General features: G+C 45.4%; 1 protein-coding gene and 1 pseudogene across 1 annotated transcript; both read right to left on the bottom strand.

The window, feature by feature from the left end:
- Positions 1-4,360: 4,360 nt before the first annotated feature.
- LOC147986787 (BTB/POZ and MATH domain-containing protein 3-like) lies at positions 4,361-7,104 on the bottom strand. The gene is made up of 2 exons (XM_087540152.1): positions 6,019-7,104; positions 4,361-4,753 (listed from the first exon to the last, which is right to left on the bottom strand). The coding sequence occupies exon 1, from the start codon at positions 7,078-7,080 to the stop codon at positions 6,370-6,372; it is 711 nt and encodes a 236-aa protein (XP_087396278.1). The 5' UTR covers positions 7,081-7,104; the 3' UTR covers positions 4,361-4,753; positions 6,019-6,369.
- Positions 7,105-8,559: 1,455 nt separating this feature from the next.
- On the bottom strand, positions 8,560-9,727 carry LOC125537923 (BTB/POZ and MATH domain-containing protein 2-like; annotated as a pseudogene).
- Positions 9,728-18,313: the final 8,586 nt, after the last annotated feature.

Genomic DNA, 18,313 nt, shown 5'->3' with positions numbered 1-18,313 from the left:
TCGACGAGGACTCACGCCGTTACTACGTGTCTTTCCCCGATGATCAGTAGTGGTGCCCAGTTGGGGCGATCGGGACCGTGTCGCATGTTGGGTTGGTCTTTTAATTTTGGCACCGTAGTCGGGCCATGAGTGATTGGATGATGTAATGCTATTTATGTACTTTGTTTGACGTGGCGAGTGTAAGCCAACTATGTACCTTCCCCTTTTATTATCTATATTACATGGGATGTTGTGAAGATTGCCTTACTTGCGACATTGCTTTCAATGCGGTTATGCCTCTAAGTCGTGCTTCGACACGTAAGAGATATAGCCGTATCGAGGGCGTTACAATTATCGAGGATTATGGTGGAGGGGGGCACCGCACACGGCTAAGAGAACGATCATGAAGATCAACTTGTGTGTCTAGGGGTGCCCCCTACCCCCGTATATAAAGGAGCAAGGGGAGGAGGCCGTCCGGCCCTAGGGCGCGCCAAGGAGGAGGAGTCCTCCTCCTAGTAGGAGTAGGACTCCCCTCTTTCCTACTCCTACTAGGAGGGGGAAAGGAAGGGGAAGAGGGAGAAGGAAAGGGGGGGTCGCCCCCCCTCTCCTAGTCCAATTTGGACCAGAGGGGGAGGGGGCGCGCGGCCCACCCTGGCCGCCCCTCTCTCTCTCCACTAGGGCCCATAAGGCCCATTACTTCTCCCGGGGGGGTTCCGGTAACCCTCCAGCACTCCGGTTTTCTCCGAAATCACCCGGAACACTTCCGGTGTCCGAATATAGCCGTCCAATATATCAATCTTTATGTATCGACCATTTCGAGACTCCTCGTCATGTCCGTGATCACATCCAGGACTCCGAACTAACTTCGGTACATCAAAACTCATAAACTCATAATATAACTGTCATCGAAACCTTAAGCGTGCGGACCCTACGGGTTCGAGAACAATGTAGACATGACCGAGACACGTCTCCGGTAAATAACCAATAGCGGAACCTGGATGCTCATATTGGCTCCCACATATTCTACGAAGATCTTTATTGGTCAGACCGCATAACAACATACGTTGTTCCCTTTGTCATCGGTATGTTACTTGCCCGAGATTCGATCGTCGGTATCTCAATACCTACTTCAATCTCGTTACCGACAAGTCTCTTTACTCGTTTCGTAATACATAATCTCGCAACTAACTTATTAGTTGCAATGCTTGCAAGGCTTATGTGATGTGCATACCGAGAGGGCCCAGAGATACCTCTCCGACAATCGGAGTGACAAATCCTAATCTCGAAATATGCCAACCCAACATTTACCTTTGGAGACACCTGTAGAGCTCCTTTATAATCACCCAGTTACATTGTGACGTTTGGTAGCACACAAAGTGTTCCTCCGGCAAACGGGAGTTGCATAATCTCATAGTCATAGGAACATGTATAAGTCATGAAGAAAGCAATAGCAACATACTAAATGATCGGGTGCTAAGCTAATGGAATGGGTCATGTCAATCACATCATTCTTCTAATGATGTGATCCCGTTAATCAAATAACAACTCTTTTGTTCATGGTTAGGAAACATAACCATCTTCGATTAACGAGCTAGTCAAGTAGAGGCATACTAGTGACACTCTGTTTGTCTATGTATTCACACATGTATTATGTTTCCGGTTAATACAATTCTAGCATGAATAATAAACATTTATCATGATATAAGGAAATAAATAATAACTTTATTATTGCCTCTAGGGCATATTTCCTTCGGTGACGGGCCGCTAAACCTAGACAAATCTCGAGGAAAATGGAGCTTGGAGGTCGAGCTTCGAGAGAAGAAAGCTTAACTAGTGTGGCTTGGGCATTTCATCGAACACCTCATGTGCATAGGAGGTGAGCTAGAGCACCACAAAGCTCTCCCTTCGCCGACCAGAAAAAACAGAGCACCGTGGAGTGCTCTGCTCGCGGGCGAGGGGGCATATATAGGCAACTCATTGGTCCCGGTTCGTGGCTGGAACCGGGACTAAAGGCCCCCCTTCCGTCCCGGTTCTAGGCACGAACCGGGACCAATGGCTGTGGGCCAGGAGCGATGTCCATTGGTCCCGGTTCGTTCCTAGAAACGAGACAAATGGGTCCACATGAACCGGGACAAATGCCTCCCGAGGCCCGGCCGGCCCCGTGGGTGCACAAACCGGGACGTATGCCCCCATGGGTCCCGGTTCGTGACAGAACCGGGACTAATGGGCTGGCCAGGTCCCAACCAAAGCCCTGTTTTCTACTAGTGGCAGATCAACCGATAACATTTGTTCCTTTAGCTTCTCAGAGCGGTTTTAGGAAGCTCTATGGACCTTTTTTAGAAGCTTCCACGTGCCTTTTTATTTGTTTCGTAAAACCTCGAGAACAAAATTTTAACACACCTCAAACATTTTTATAATACGCCGGTGAAAAGTTTTTAAAATTAAACAAAGTAATTTTCCATATATATATATATATATATATATATATATATATTATAGCATTATCAAAATTTAAATATAAGTAATGAAGATATTTAGAAAATCCTCACACTGGAAAAAGAAAACAAAAAGCATGTAGCGTGGGTTGACCTACTAGAGGCTGCCATTGAGGCAAGCGGCACGCCCGTCTCGCAAGAGTAGTGACATACATCCATAGGCTCGTCAACACGTACGTCCGGTCGTTCCATTGAGCTATCCTATTGTCTATCTTGAAATTGTTGGCTAACCTTAGAAGACATTTTGACATACTCGGGTGGAAACTACGATCGAAAGGATAATGAGGATAATGGGACATCTTGACGAGACTACAATGCACTGCTTACCAACCTTTCTATATGGGGGGGGGGGGTGTTATAAGTCCAGAAGAGAAATATGGCTGGAAAGAAGATGGCGGGAACATGAGGGTTGGTGGGAAGAAGATGGCGGGAACAGAAGGATGGCGGGAACATAAGAGTTGGCGGGTAAGACGATGGCAGGAAAGAAGATGAAGGGAAAGGCAGGTTTGGCGGGAAAAGGTTCCCTGGAACACGGTTATGTTCCAATCATTTTCAGAGAGGATGACTAGAGCTAATCATCTTCAGGGAGGGCGACTGGAAGCCCTTGTTCAGCCGACTGCCCAGTCATCTTCAGGGAGGACGACTCGACACTAACCAGTAAGACGATTAGTTCCAGTCGTCTTTCCCAAAGATGACGCCGTATTATTTGTGGAATATATCTAAACCGTGTATTATTTTTGTAAATTAATAAAAAAAATGTATTATTTTAGAAAAAATAGCTAATTTATTATGCTCCCTAATCTTGGACCTCTCCCATTCAAATGGGGTATTTAATTTGGAATTTGTTTCACCATTTTGACAGGGTCAATGAATTATTAAATCAATCGACAACAACCAGCCTATAAAAACATACAGTCCGTGCATCCTCTCACCACCTAGAAAAAAACACCAATATGTGATATTGTAACACCAATATAATATATGCATCCATCAACCTAAAAAATGTCCCCACATAAATATGGATTGATTAGCACAGAAATACAACAATATAAATAAAAAGAAAACACACTTCATCATACCCCCCACTCACCAAACCAAATACTCCTCGGTTTCAAAATATAAGGCGTGTTAGTTTCTTAAAATAGTCAAATTTATTAAACACTAACCAAGTTCAGAGCCGAAAACATCAACATCCGCAATATTAAATAAATAACATACGAAAAATCATTTCACGAGGAATCTAACAATACCAATTGGTATTATGAATATTGATACATTTATCTACAAAATTGGTCAAACTAAAACAGGTTTGACTTTTCAAAGACTACACCTTATATTCTGAAACACATGGAGTAGAAAATTTATGAAAATCCAACAACATCAATGACGCAGCAAAGGTCGCCCAATCCTTCTACATGAAGATGATGCCCAAGTGCATGCCAAATTTGGCGGCCCTGTCTCTTGGAGGTCCTCACAGGTATAGGGTGTGCATGTGCGTGTTCATGTGGATGAGTGTACATGTGTGTATGTGAGCGCCTGCATTTGTATTGTATTTCTAAAAAAATTATGAAGGTTTGCTCACACAAACACATGGTGCAACTGCAAGTGCAAACAAGTATCTAACAACACAACAAACTAACTAGAAAAATGTTGCTTTGAAAATACTAAATCGATGCAATCATGAAATTTGGACCTTTTTGGCAACATCACAACTCGAGGACTAACCTAAGTCGACCAATTTCTCTCGTTTGACAACCAAATGACATAAGAAACACACAATAACTATTTCGTAAGTAATAGTCCATGAAACGTTGATAGCACAAGTTAAATATAATGGAATTTGGTCTAGAATATGACGCTCAACAAAAATTCCAATCTGGTGAGCTTTATACAAAGAAAGCATTACTCCCTTCATTCCTTTATGTAAGAGTATATGGTAGTAAAACTAGATACAAAGCCTCGTGTATCAGATGACCAGAGCAACTGGACTTTGTCTTCTGAAGACGTTGGTGAGCTCTCCAATACTTGGACACATTGTTGTATGTTGGTTCTTTCAGACCACCCTTCGTTTTGACCCTAGATATTTGCCACTACAAGAAGCCAAGCATGGGCTGGCTTGTTAGGAGCCGCTGTGGATGTGGAATACAGAAGCCAACCAAGGCCAGCGCCAGGACGCAAACCGAGGGCAAAACCGCATGGCGTACTCGCGAGGCACGTCGCTTCATGTTGCGTGATATTGGAGTCCTGCCTCACTGCATCCGTACGACCTGCTTGCGAACCTGACAAGTATCAAGATATGTGATATTGTAAATTGTAAAAAGAATGTTGTAAACGTCAAAGCACAATAAGGCCAGATTGAGCTATTTTAACATGATCCAAAATAGATATGGGTCATCTAACGTCTAATATTACTCTTACCTCTTGGAGGTAAAACGATTTCTATGATGGTGTAGGGCTAATATGAACATCCTATATTGCAAACCAGGAAACAAACTATATATCGCTAATAAAATCTAGCATCAAATAAGGGAAGATATAGCAATATCAATTAATGCTCTCTCTATCTTCCATATTTGGTTGTGTATAACAATTTTCAATGTTGGCATGTAAAATATATACCAGTAGGAATAAAGATTGTTGGTATAAAATAGTTAACAAATATATGTTGTAGAAACACTTGAGTAATTTAGAGCAAGAGAATGGCATTAATACACATATAAGAGTATGTGTGTTTTTGTAAGTAAATAAATATATTATCAATCTATTACCAAAAATTTTAGATAGGCGTACTAATTCTGAAAATATAGCCATAAAATATTTATATTTGAACAATTTTGTAGTACACGGAATAAGTACAAGAATATAAATATAAGATATTCAACTTGAAGTATCTCTATAATGCACATACATTTTCCTTCTAAAACTGTAGGACGTGATAAGGAGCATTGGAATCATATTTCAACTTATAATATATATGCACACATAGAATAATATTTTATTTTCAAGCATGTAGTAGCATATATATATATATATATATATATATATATATATATATATATATATATATATATATATAGAAGAGTATAATCTGTCAAAAGTATTTGCTTTTAGTCTTGCTGCAGTGTTTGTATATCCCAATTTATCTTGACAGTTGAGATCAAATTGCATCTTAAAATTTCTCTGATGAGATTAAATTGTCCCCACTGGCACTGCATATGCCTGGTCTGATCACACGCCCTTGGGTGCCAGTATCAGCGCATAAAAACAGTTATATACATCTCTAAAATGCAAACACAAAACAGAGAAAGTAGTAATAACAGAGCACAAATGGTATGTTGATTCATCTCAAAGTCCAAACCATGTGGTGCAGATTAAAAAACTAGGCGAAAGATGATGGATACGGATGTTTGTAGAATTCATAGTGCAAACCATCATGTGGGAATATTGGTCAAAATAATGAGAAACATTTGCCCACTGCGATTATGTTCCAGTAAGTTCTAACATAAATTTATTTAAAGACAATTCTACCATAAATTACACGTACCCCTATTGACGACGGCAGATTCTGTTTCAAAATATCCACCATCACCCCCGGATAGCGTGTCATGAGGTGCTTGAATCCATTGGTCTCCTTCATGGCGTCGAGCACATCCTCCGACGACACAAATGCGATGCAAGCATTTTTGAGAAGGACGCGGTCATACCACTCTGCCAAAGTTAGGGCGGTTGCCACTGTTTGCTCGTTTATGTTTTGGCATAGTTTCCCTTCGCACATCGTCGCTAGCCTGTCCAGGCCATATCGAACTCCGACAACAAACAAATGTTGCAGCGTCGCGTTTTTCTCAAGATCACAACCATGTGGGAGCGTATCCGTGTACATGAAATAAAGAAGCGCCTAAAAGATGACGGGGTCCATGTCATCAACCTTGACGGGTTTTGTAGGGTCCTCCTTTGTCGGGTCCAAAAGCTCTGCCCTGAAGGCCGGTGATCGTGCCGCCAGCACGTGTCTATGAGCACGGAACGATTTGTCACCCACGATGAACGTTACATCCACGCCTTCCTGGTCCTTCAACATCCTTGCAAAATCCTCTTGCAGATTCGACGGCGGGGCCGGGATGGCCAAAGTGTCATGCTTCCTCATGACAGTCAAAACACACCTGATCGTTACACAGTCCTCGTTGTCGGATAGCAGCCGTCGCAGCTTGGACTTCTGGACAAAGTGCTCGAAGCCCCAAAAAATACCTGCGGACTGGAAGGTATGTTCTATGCTCCGTTGCACAAACACTTGGCCATCCTTGCCCAATAAACTCAGGGTGTAGTTGGTCTGCAACCCTAGTTCTCCATTGCATAGACGCAGATAAGCGGAGGCGTGGGCGCCACCGCCCGCCTTCCACCCGTCGGGGTAGAACGTGATGTCCCACTCGCAGCCGCCGACGAAGAATGTGCTCGACGAGACAAAGTTGCCGGCGCCCATGCCGTCTAGCAGCGAGAAGCCCGTCACCTCAAAATTGTGCGCCGCGGTGTCGCCCTCCGTAAAACTCGTTGACCACGTCTCGGGCACATCCTGCTTCACCGAAGAAGACGCAGAACCGATGGTGTTTCCCATCGGAATAGGTAGGAGATCGGGCGAAGGGCGACGGGCTGGTGCTGCAGGTTCGTGACATACGCGTCGCTTATGTATATATTATGCCAAAAGTGTTCAGAGTTCACGTCGCGTACGCACGGACATATAGATGGAATATAATCCTCCAAAAAAGAGGGTTTCCTGATATTTACCCTGGTGCAATTCTGTAAGGACAGAGTTCACGTACCGTACGAGAGCGGCTGGTGTTGGAAGGCACCGGCAGGCGGCAGTGCCGTCAGCAACCGGGTCTCGCAATGATTTATTTTTTTTTTGCGAAATCTCGCAATCAAAATTTTTGCCACGGATCAGGCCCTCGATTGCGTTTGCTTAGCTCTGGATTAGATGGGCCAGGCGGCCAGCAATTTTGTTTCGAAAAGAAAACTTGGCAAAAAAAATTCTCTCTTTTTTTTGTATACAAGGGTCGAATTGCCCTTGCTTAATGCATATTCCTGCCGTTCAACAAAAATATTTTTCCTAAGAAAAGACACCCAAATCATCTTAATAAATCTGATAATATCAAGGAACATAGAGTACGACGGAGACAGAAAAAACACAAACAATCAACAACAACAAAAAAACCATGCTGGCCGTCTTATTCCTACGGCTGCTAAAAGGGCGCTCCGCCGGCTCCGCTCCGCGGAGAGTGGCCGAACAGGCGCTTATTACAAAGATATTCCACCTGTTTCTTTTTATCTTGTATGTAAGATTTGCCTTAAGTCAAACTTTGCAATGTTTGATCAAATTTATACTAAAAATATCATCATCTACAATACTAAAGATCTACAATATGAATTCCACAAGGCACCTAATGATATTAATTCGAGTGTCGAGGCACCCTTCCAGCCCAGTCATACTCATCATACATCGGAGCTGAGCGTATACAAATTTCGTACAGGACTGTATGAGCGGAGCCCGAGGAGCCAAGCACGGCTTGCCTCGTTCCCATCCTATGTAAAACAACGGCCGTTGTGCATGTAAAAATAGAGGCCAACAAAGGGGGTCAGCGCCAGGACGCAGACGGAGGGCAAAACTGCACGGCGAACTCGCGAGGACCACAGCTTCATGTTGCGTGATCTGGGGATCCTACCCGGCTGGCTCCGTGCAGCCTGATTGCAAACCCAAAGACAGGAAACAAGGTATGCAAAGTTGTAATAAACTGTAAAAAGAAATTGAAAACTGTGTAAAGCACAATGAGGTCAGGTTGAGAAAACTATCTAGGCATCTACTCTAATCATACGCCCTTGGGGTACCAGTATCAGCGCATGAAAACAGAACAGATATATATGCTATGCTAATTCAGCCCAAAGTCCAAAGTCCAAACCATGTTGTCCAGATGAAAATAACCCGGCAAACGATGATGTATATGGCTGTTTTTAGAATTCATAGTGCAAACCATCTTGGGAGAGGCTCAGAAAATAAAAACAGATACTGAATGCGACAATCTTTTGTTATGAAAGAAATTTATTCAGAGAAAATTCTAGCATAAATTACGCATACCCCCGGTGAAGACAGCTTCTGTTTTAGGATATCCACCAGGGCCCATGGACAGCTTCTCATGAGGTGCTTGAATCCATCGGTTTCCTTGACGACATCGAGCACATCCTGCGACGACACAAATGTGATGCAAGCATTTTTCAGTCGCACGCGATCATGCTGCTCTACTAAAGTTAGGGTGGTCGCAACTGTTTGCTCGTCTATGTTTTGGCATAGCTTCCCTTCGCAAATCATCACCAGCCTGTCCAGTCCATATCAATCTCCGACAGCCAACAAACACCACAATATCCCGGTTTTCTCAAGATCGCTACCATGTGGGAGTGTATCAGTGTACATGAAATGAAGAAGTGCCTCGAAGATGTCGGACGTCATGTCATGAACATTGACGGGTTTTGTAGGGTCCTCCTTTGTCATTGGGTCCAAAAGCTCTGCCTTGAAGGCCGGCGGCCATGCCGCCAGAATGTGTTGATGAGCACGGAACAATTTCTCACCCACGACGAACGCTACATCCACGCCGTCCTCGTCCTTCAACATCCTTCCAAAATCTTCGTGCAGATTTGACGGTGGGGTTAGGATGGTGAAGGCGCGCACCTCTTCGGTGCGATGCTTCCTCTTGACAGTCAAAACACACCTGATCGTCACACAGTCGCCGTTGCGGGATACCAACCGTTGCAGCTTGGACTTCTTGACGAAGCGCTCATAGCCCCAAAAGGTACCTGTGGATTTGAAGACATGCTCTAGGCTACACTTGCTCAAACACTTGGCCGTCCTTGCCCAATAAACTCAGGGTGTAGCTGGTCTGCAACCCTGGCAGTCCGTGAAGCCAGTCCGTACTAGAATGCCGTAAGTGTAGCATTTTTGGCAACCCTGGTTCTCCTTTGCACAGACGCAAGAAGGCCCAGGCGTGGGCACCTCCGTCCACCTTCCACCCATCTGGGTAGAAGGTGATGTCCCAGTCGCAGTCGCCGACTCTGAACGTGCTCGACGAGACCAAGTTGCCGGCGCCCACGCCGTCGAGCAGAGAGAAGCCCGTGACCTGAAAACTGTGCGCTATGGTGTCGCCCTCCGTAAAACTCGTCGACCACGTCTCCGGCACGCACTGCTTAGCCGGAGAAGAGCCGACGGTGTCTCCCATGGCAAAAGGTGGGAGATCGAGCCAAGGGCAACGGGCTGGCGCTGCAGGTTCGTGACATACGCCTCGCTTATGTATTCAGCAGGAACAGGGTACCTATGCCAAAAGTGTTAAGAGTTCAGTTCGCGTACGCATGGAGAAGATGGAATATAATCCTTCAAAGATGGTTTCCTGATATATTCTCTGGTGCAATTCTGTAAAGACAGAGTTCACGTTGGGTACGGGAGCGGCTGGGATTGGAAGGCAACGACAATGCCGTCAGAACCAGGAGCCATCGCCCGCGCGCCTTGGTCGGACGTGCCGAGAGGGTCGTGCCATGAAAATTCTTGCCACGGACCAGGCCACCGATTGTGTGTCCTTAGTCTCCCTGCATTCCAGATGGGCCAGCAATTTTGTCTCCAAAAGAAAACATGGCCAGAATTTTTCTCTATATAAAAGGGTCGAATTGCTTTTGCCTAATGCATTACCTGGTGTTCTACAGAAATATTTCTTTTCTAAGAAAAGACAACCAAAGCATATTAATCTTTTGTCCCTTCGTGATTTTTGTATTACTCATGTTAATCAAAGTCAAAATAAAGTTAGTGATAGTTTAGCATATTTTGCTCGTAGCGAGGGTAGAACCATGACTTGGCTTGGTTCGGGACCTCCAGATGCTTTGGAGTTGGCAGCAATGGATTGTAAGGACTTGATGCTTTGAGTAATACAAATTTCTACCCACAAAAAAAAAACCAAAGCATATTAATAATGTGATAAATATCAAGGAACATGGAGTACGGCGGAGAGAGAAAAAACACACACAATCAACAACAAAAACATCAATATATTGCAAAGCATAGGTCATATATGTTCTACTAGTGTATGCTATGTCCGACCAAAATCACGCGAGAGCTAACATTGGCACAAACTCGGCTCATTTTGGACCTGAGCTACAAAATAGACTCATGCTCTGCTAATTTATTTTGGAATCAATCCCGGTGTAGCTAAAAGACGATTTGCTGTGAGAAGGCGCGTACAACGGGGTGTGGCACAGGCGGCGCTCACTTGTAGAAAAAGGGCCTATAGTCCCGGTTCGTAAGGGCCTTTAGTCTCGGTTTCTGAACCAGGACTAAAGTGTCGGTACTAATGCCCCGACCCTTTAGTCCCGGTTCAATCCAGAACCGGGACTGATGGGCCTCCACGTGGGCAGTGCGCAGAGCCCAGTCAGGAGACCCTTTGGTCCCGGTTGGTGGCATCAACCGGGACCAATAGGCATCCACGCGTCAGCATTTCTGTGGCTGGGGTTTTTGTTTTTTTTTTGAAGGGGGGGGGGGTTGGGGTTTTGGGGGGTTAATTTAGGTGTTTCATATATTGTATTAGCTAGCTATAATTAATAGAGAGAAGTGTCCTCTCTTATGTCCGTGCTTGGTCGACGCTACGCATTATACATACGTATAGAGAGGACTAGACACGCTGGCTAGCTAGTAAGCAAACGAAGGAAACAGAAGATCGTCATGAACATATATGCATACAGAGAGAAGTGATATCGACCACCTCTCCTTCTCCGAGAGATTGGTCGAACAACAAGTTCTTGTATATCTATCTGACACTACCGGCTACATATATACAATAATTATCTCTTACAAATATAATCATACGGACTCAGGGTCCACATAGAATTCTCCGTCTTCAGGGATCACGTGGTCAAGAAAGAATGCCGCCAATTCCTCTTGAATTGCTCGCATGCGAGCTGGTGCTAGGAGTTCATCCCGCTTCCGAAACATCTAATTTGAAGAAGGGGGTCAATACATATATATATATATGAATGAATGAAACTCAATACAAATGATGGTAATAAAATAAAATTGTGAATGTTGTTATTTACGTACTTCATATTGTTCGTCAGAGTACCCGCCCCGCTCACAGGTCGTGTGGCGGATGGCCTTGCAGACGTAGTATCCACAGAAATCATTCCCTTGTTCCTGCCACAACCACTTTACAAGAAATAGAGGTCAATCAAACTGATAAGCAAGAATGCTAAATGGTATTGATGAAACTAGCGCTTGAATCACTAGGAGATGCGCGGAACATGCTACTATAGTACTTACTTTCGGGTGTCTAAATTCCAGCTCCTTCGGCAGTCTCGGAACTGTTTTGGTGAATTTTCTCCAAACCCTGCCGGACAAAGAAAACAATTACTTGATATCAGGAAATGAACAAAGTTGCTGATATGGTGGATAATGATCGATTTAACTTACTTCTGGAGTATTTGAGTCATGTCTGCATAGTCCTAGGGATCTTTTCGTTTTGAGTCTAAGACGGTTACTAGTCCCTGCTCAAGCTTAATCTCTAGGAGAATATAGTGGAAACTGCACACACATGCATAACTCATGAATTACATTACTATAACCTTGACTAATATATAAGGGAAACCGAATACGCACAAGACAGTAACACTCACCTGAAGTTGTAAGGAAAGAGTATTATATCTTTGTTTTGATTTATTACGAACGATCGTAGCAAGTTGGCCTCGGTAGCTGCGGCATGAAGTTTAACCTGAGTTGCATCTATGAGATATGTGTTAATGAACCCAATATCACCGACTTGTCTTTTATTCAATTCGGCGATCTTCAATCTGCATAATATAGTGAGGATGATTATAAATACATGCAATGAAAGAGCTAAGCTATATAGAGAAACTTAATGACAGAAGTAGTACTACTTACAGACAGTAGCAGGCGACCGTTGTTCTATCGAGGGTCAATTGATTGAAAAACTGATAGAACTCCTCAAATGGAACAGGCAACAGATCAATTCCAACGAGGTCATGCTCCTTTTTAACTTTCACATAAAAAGTACTCCTCCTCCCAGAGTCTCTGCAGATTTTCAAGTACCAATCATGCAATCTTCGCATCATCGTTGATAAAGATCTTTCATCTTTGACGAGAGGCTTCCCGTACTTGTATCTTTGTATCTGCACGTCCATGGGTTCATAATGTACTTCGTCGGGCAGGTAATCTGCAAGATTGCTATAACTGGGCACCATCCTCGGATCATTAGCGACGTTGTGGCTAGGCACCTTGAGCGGGGGGCACGATTGCTTCGCTTGTTCGCCGAGCTGGGCAATTTGTTTCCCAGCTCGTCGTTCTTTCAGCCTTTGATCACTGACAGTACTTCCCGACCGCTCCACTTCGGCAAATTCCTTTCCAATAATGCGGTCATAGTTTCCTTTCGGCGGATCAGACTTCGGTGGTTTTGTCAGGGCAGCCAGAGTGCGCTTCACTTTCACCCGATCTACCTTCTCCTCCGGAGGTGGATGTTTCTTTGCTTTCACCCCTTCAAAGAAGTTCCTTACTTCTTCTCGCGCGATCTCGGCGTTCTCCTCCAGGGTCCTCTCATATGGTAACTTCTCTAGAGTCTTCAGAGAAGGACCGAACCTGTATGTCCTCCTGCCTCTGGTTGTACTGCTAGACGCCGACCGAGCAGACGGAGCGGTTGTCTTCTTTACTTGCTTAAGAGGCGGGGGAGAAGGACTACAACGTGCCGGAGCAGCTGGAGCGGCGGCAGGTCTCTTCCGCCCTTGCTGACGAGGCGGAGAAGGAGGAGGCTGGCTGCTCGGGCGCGTCGGCGCAGGCGGAGAAGGAGGCGGAGTGCCGCCACGCGCCGGAGAAGGAGCCGGCCGAGGGCCCTGATCGTCACTCGCCGGAGGAGGAGGCAGTGGAGGCGGAGTGCCCTGACTCGCCGGAGGAGGAGGAGGAGGCGGTGGCGTCCAGTTCGGAAGGTTGATGAGCTCCTTCCGCCATAGGCATGGAGTCTTCAGAGCAGACCCCAGCCGAGTCTCCCCTTCACCGGTAGGGTGGTCAAGCTGGAGGTCCTCAAATCCCTCCGTTATCTCATCCACCATCACCCTAGCATATCTTTATGGAATCGGCCGGCAGTGAAAAGTTGCGTCGGGTTCAGTAGGATAAACAGAGCCAACAGCCGCCTTGACCTTCAAATTCATCCATTGCGTCATAAGGTGGCAATTTTGAGACTCCGTTATAGCATCCACGGGATAGCTGGCAGGAGCCGTCAAGGCATGCTCCGGCTGAAGCAGCTCGGTGGAAGCCACGCTGCTTCTGCGCTGAGATGGTGAGGTAGCTTCGGGGGAGGCATTGGCAGTACGTTTGCTGCGATTTGCTTCTCGTTCCTCTATCGCGTCTACCCTTTCTTGCAGCGCCTGTATTTGGGTCTGTTGCACTTTTTTCCTCCTCTCATGGGATTTGTAACCGCCTGCGTCCGGAAACCCAACCTTCCACGGAATGGAGCCTAGCATACCTCGTGTCCGTCCAGGGTGCTCAGGATTCCCGAGGGCCATTGTGAGCTCGTCGTTCTCTCTGTCTAGAAAGAACGTCCCTTCCTGCGCTGCTTCAATATACTGCTTAAGCTTACTGACTGGTATGTCCATTTGATCGTTCGTCCAAATGCACTTCCCTGTTACAGGGTCCAGGGTTCCGCCAGCCCCGAAGAACCAAGTCTGGCAACGGTCTGGCCAGTTAATTGTCTCTGGTTCGATCCCTTTATGAACCAGATCATTCTCAGTCTTGGACCACTTAGGCCGGGCTACGAGGTAGCCACCTGACCCCGTGCGATGGTGAAGCTTCTTCTTCGCAGCATTTTGCTTGTTTGTCGCCGACTTCTTACTCTTTTCTGATGTCTTGTGGGCCACAAATGCGGGCCAGTGATCTCTGATCTTCTCATATCTGCCCTTGAATTCTGGTGTCTCATTATTTTCGACAAACTTATTCAGCTCTTTCTTCCACCTCCTGAATAGTTCTGCCATCCTCTTCAGAGCAAAAGACTTGATTAATTTCTCTTTAACTGGGTTCTCTGAATTATCCTCAGGCGGTAGGGTGAAATTTGACTTCAGCTCAGTCCAAAGATCATTTTCTGCATATCATTGACATAAGACACCTCAGGGTCTTCTGTAGCCGGCTTAAACCATTGCTGGATGCTTATCGGGATCTTGTCCCTAACCAGAACCCCGCACTGAGCAACAAATGCGCTCTTTGTCCGGAGGGGTTCAATAGGTTGGCCGTCGGGCGCGATTGCTATGATCTCAAACTTTTCATCCGAGCTCAACTTTTTCTTCGGGCCTCATCTCTTTACCGAAGTTGTGCTCGATCCGGAGGGCTAGAAAAAAGAATAAAGACTTAATTAATATGTGTACATACCAAAACAATGAATGCATCAATCAGCTAGTCAGCATAGGCTTAACTAATATATATACCTGGCCGGACTCGGTTTGGTCACCGGAGCCGTCATCACAGTCTCCTTCTTGCACCGGCATTGGGTCACCGGAGCCGTCCTCATGTTCTTCTTCTTGCACCGGCATTAGGTCACCGTAGCCAGCTTGTTCACCCTCTCCTTCCAGACCATCGGTTTCGTTGAGAAACAACGAGATGGCATCACTTCCTTCTGCGATTATGTCCCTCAACAACGCTTCTTTTGTTGCTTCGTCTAGGGCGGTGTCCATAGTTTCTACAAATATTTACAACATGGCAATTATTATTCAAACATGACAGATGGATATATTAGTGCCAAACGTAGAACTAGCTACCTAATCATAGTAAGCTATCGGGAGGGGGTATATATCGACAACGACGACACTACATCTATGTCCCTCGACGACCCTCGTTCCCGATAAAAAAAAGAGGAAGAAGAAGAAAAAAAGAGGAGAAGAAAGAATAGAGGAGAAGAACTCCTCTATTCTTTCTTCTCCTCTTTTTTTTCTTCTTCCTCTTCTTTTTTTATCCTCTTCTTCCTCTCATGTTCGAGAGGATCGCCGAGGGGTCGGGAGGTTGCCTAGTGTCAAAGGATTCAACAAAACCATGTCTTCATCATTAGGCGACAGTAACATGTGCATGATGGTACGAAGCTCTTCAAAGTTGTTCTGGAACGGAGTCCCAGATAGGATAATTCGCTTTTTGGTACAAAGTTCAAAAAGAGCCTTCCGAATATCGCTATTTGGAAGGCCTTTGCTGAATTCGTACCAAAAGGCGGATTATTCTATCTGGGACTCCATTCCAGAACAACTTTGCAGAACTTCGTACCAACATGCCCTGGTTACTTCCGGCTAATGATGAAGGCATGGATTTTCTCTTCTTCTACCCCTCGGCGATCCTCGACCCCTCGAACCCTCGACGACCCTGAAACCCTCGACCCTTGACCCCTTAACGACCCTCGACCCTCTACCCTAGTTCCCGACCCTCGACCAATAGAGGAGAAGAAGAAAGGAATAGCTAGAGGAGAAGATCGAAGAAAAAAAAGAAGAAAAAAAGAGGAGAAGAAGAAAGGAATAGTGGAGAAGAAGAGAAAATAGAATATATTCTATTTTCTCTTCTTCTCCACTATTCCTATTTTCTCTTCTTCTCCACTATTCCTTTCTTCTTCTCCTCTTCTTTTTCTTCTTTTTTCTTCTTCTTATTTATTTCTCCTCTTCTTTTCCTCTCCTCTTCTTCTTTCTTTCCTCTTCTTATTTTCTTCTTTCCTATCCTTCTTTTTCTAAAATTGTAACTTTTGCATATATAAAACTTTTCTAAATTTGTAACTTTCTATATAAAACTTTCCTATCGGGAGGGGGAGAAGATCGAAGAACAAAAGGAGAAAAAAAAAGAGGAGAAGAAGAAAAAATAGAATTTTTTTTCTGTTTTTTCTTCTTCTCCTCTATTCCTTTCTTCTTCTCCTCTTCTTCTCCTTTTTCCTCTTCTTTTTTTCTCCTCTTCTTCCCGACCCTCGCCCCCTCGAACACTTGGCGACCCTCGACCCTCTACCCTAGGTAGTTCCCGACCCTCGCCCCCTCGATCCCTCGAACACTCGGCAACCCTCGACCCTCGACCCTCGGCGACCCCCTCCCCCAATCATGTCGAAGTTATCGGGGAGGGGGTATATCGACCTCCCTCATGTCGAAGTTATCTGGTACACACATATACATACATACACATATACACTACACACATGCATACATACACATACATACACATACATATACATATCTGCATGCACACACATATACACTGCACACACATACACATACATACACATATATATACACTACACACATGCATACATATATCTCAAAAAAATTAACAGAGGCGGGCGGCGGCGGCAAGCGGAGCGCGGCCAGGCGGCGGCGCGGCAAGTGGAGCGCGGCCAGGCGGCGGCGTCGAGGCAGAACACGACGGGCGGCGGCGGCGAACCAGCGGCGGTGCGGCAAGCGGAGCACGGCGGGCAGAGCACGGCGGGCAGCGGCGTCGAGGCATGGCAAGAGCACGGCGGGCAGCGGCGTCGGGGCGCGGCAAGAGAGCATGGCTGGCGGCGGTGGCAGGGCGCGGCGGGGGGAGAGGAGGAGAGGAGGGGAACGGCACGGCGGCTCACAGTGGGAGCGGGCCGGGAAGGCGTCGGGGTAGGGCTCGGCGGCGGCGGCGAGGACGGCGAAGTGGAGAAGCCTGACGGCGTCGGGGCAGGGCTCGGCGGTGTCGGAGGCGACGATGAGGGGCAGGGCTCGGCGGCGGCGACGACGCGAGAGGGGCAGCCTGCCGGCGTCGACGATGAGGAATGGGAGCAGTTGGCGGAAATTTCCCCAAGTGTTGTATATATAGCCAGAGCAATGATCCCTGTTTGTGGCACCAACCGTGACCAATGCCCCCCTTTAGTCCCGGTTGGTGCCACCAACCGTGACCAATGCCCCCCTTTGGTCCCGGTTCGTGGCACCAACCGGGACTAAAGGGGGCATTGGTCACGGTTGGTGCCACGAACCGTGACCAATGCCCCCTTTAGTCCCGGTTGGTGTCACCAACCGGGACCAATGGCCTTGTGCTGCCCCGCGCCCAAAAGTTTAGTCCCACATCGCTAGTTGAAGGGCGCCGGCACTGGTTTATAAGCGCTGGTGTGCCACCCCATTCGAGCTCCTCTCTAATGCAGGCTTTCGGGTCTAAACTTGCTACTGCCTATGGTCCTATTGGGCCTTCTGCGGGCCTGAATCCTGGTCCATGTAGGGTTTTTAGTCGTATTCAGGCCGTGGAGGCCCAGTAGGAGGCATTTTTTTGGTTTTTTCTTTTTTATTTCTACATTTTTTTGGTTTTTTATTTTTTTTATTTCTACTTAAAACTAAATACTTACAGTTTTTTAGTGATTTCCTTTTGCTTTTAGGTCACAAAAATTATAAACTTTCTGTTAGTGCCATTAGTTTTAAATTTTGAATAGTTTAAATTTGAATTTTTAAAAATTTGTGTGAATCACTAGTTTATGAATAACTTTACTATAAAAATATAATTTTTTTCTATTTATTTTTTATTTATACTTAAAACAAAATACTTTTAGTTTTTTAGTGATTTCTTTTTGATTTTAGGTCACAAAAATTATAAACTTTCTGTTAGTGCCATTAGTTTTAAATTTTGAATAGTTTAAATTTGAATTTTTAAAAATTTATGTGAATCACTAGTTTATGAATAACTTTACTATAAAAATAGAATTTTTTTTCTTCTTTGCTATTTATTTTTTATTTATACTTACAATTAAATACTTATAGTTTCATTTTAGGTCACAAAAATTATATTCTTTTTGCTTTTGAAG

This window comes from Triticum urartu, chromosome 2A (assembly GCF_056163025.1).
Source record: "Triticum urartu cultivar PI428250 chromosome 2A, HENAU_Tu73, whole genome shotgun sequence".
Lineage (NCBI taxonomy): Eukaryota > Viridiplantae > Streptophyta > Magnoliopsida > Poales > Poaceae > Triticum > Triticum urartu.
Note: the sequence above shows the minus strand (reverse complement) of the source record. Positions and strands in the feature narration are given on the sequence as shown.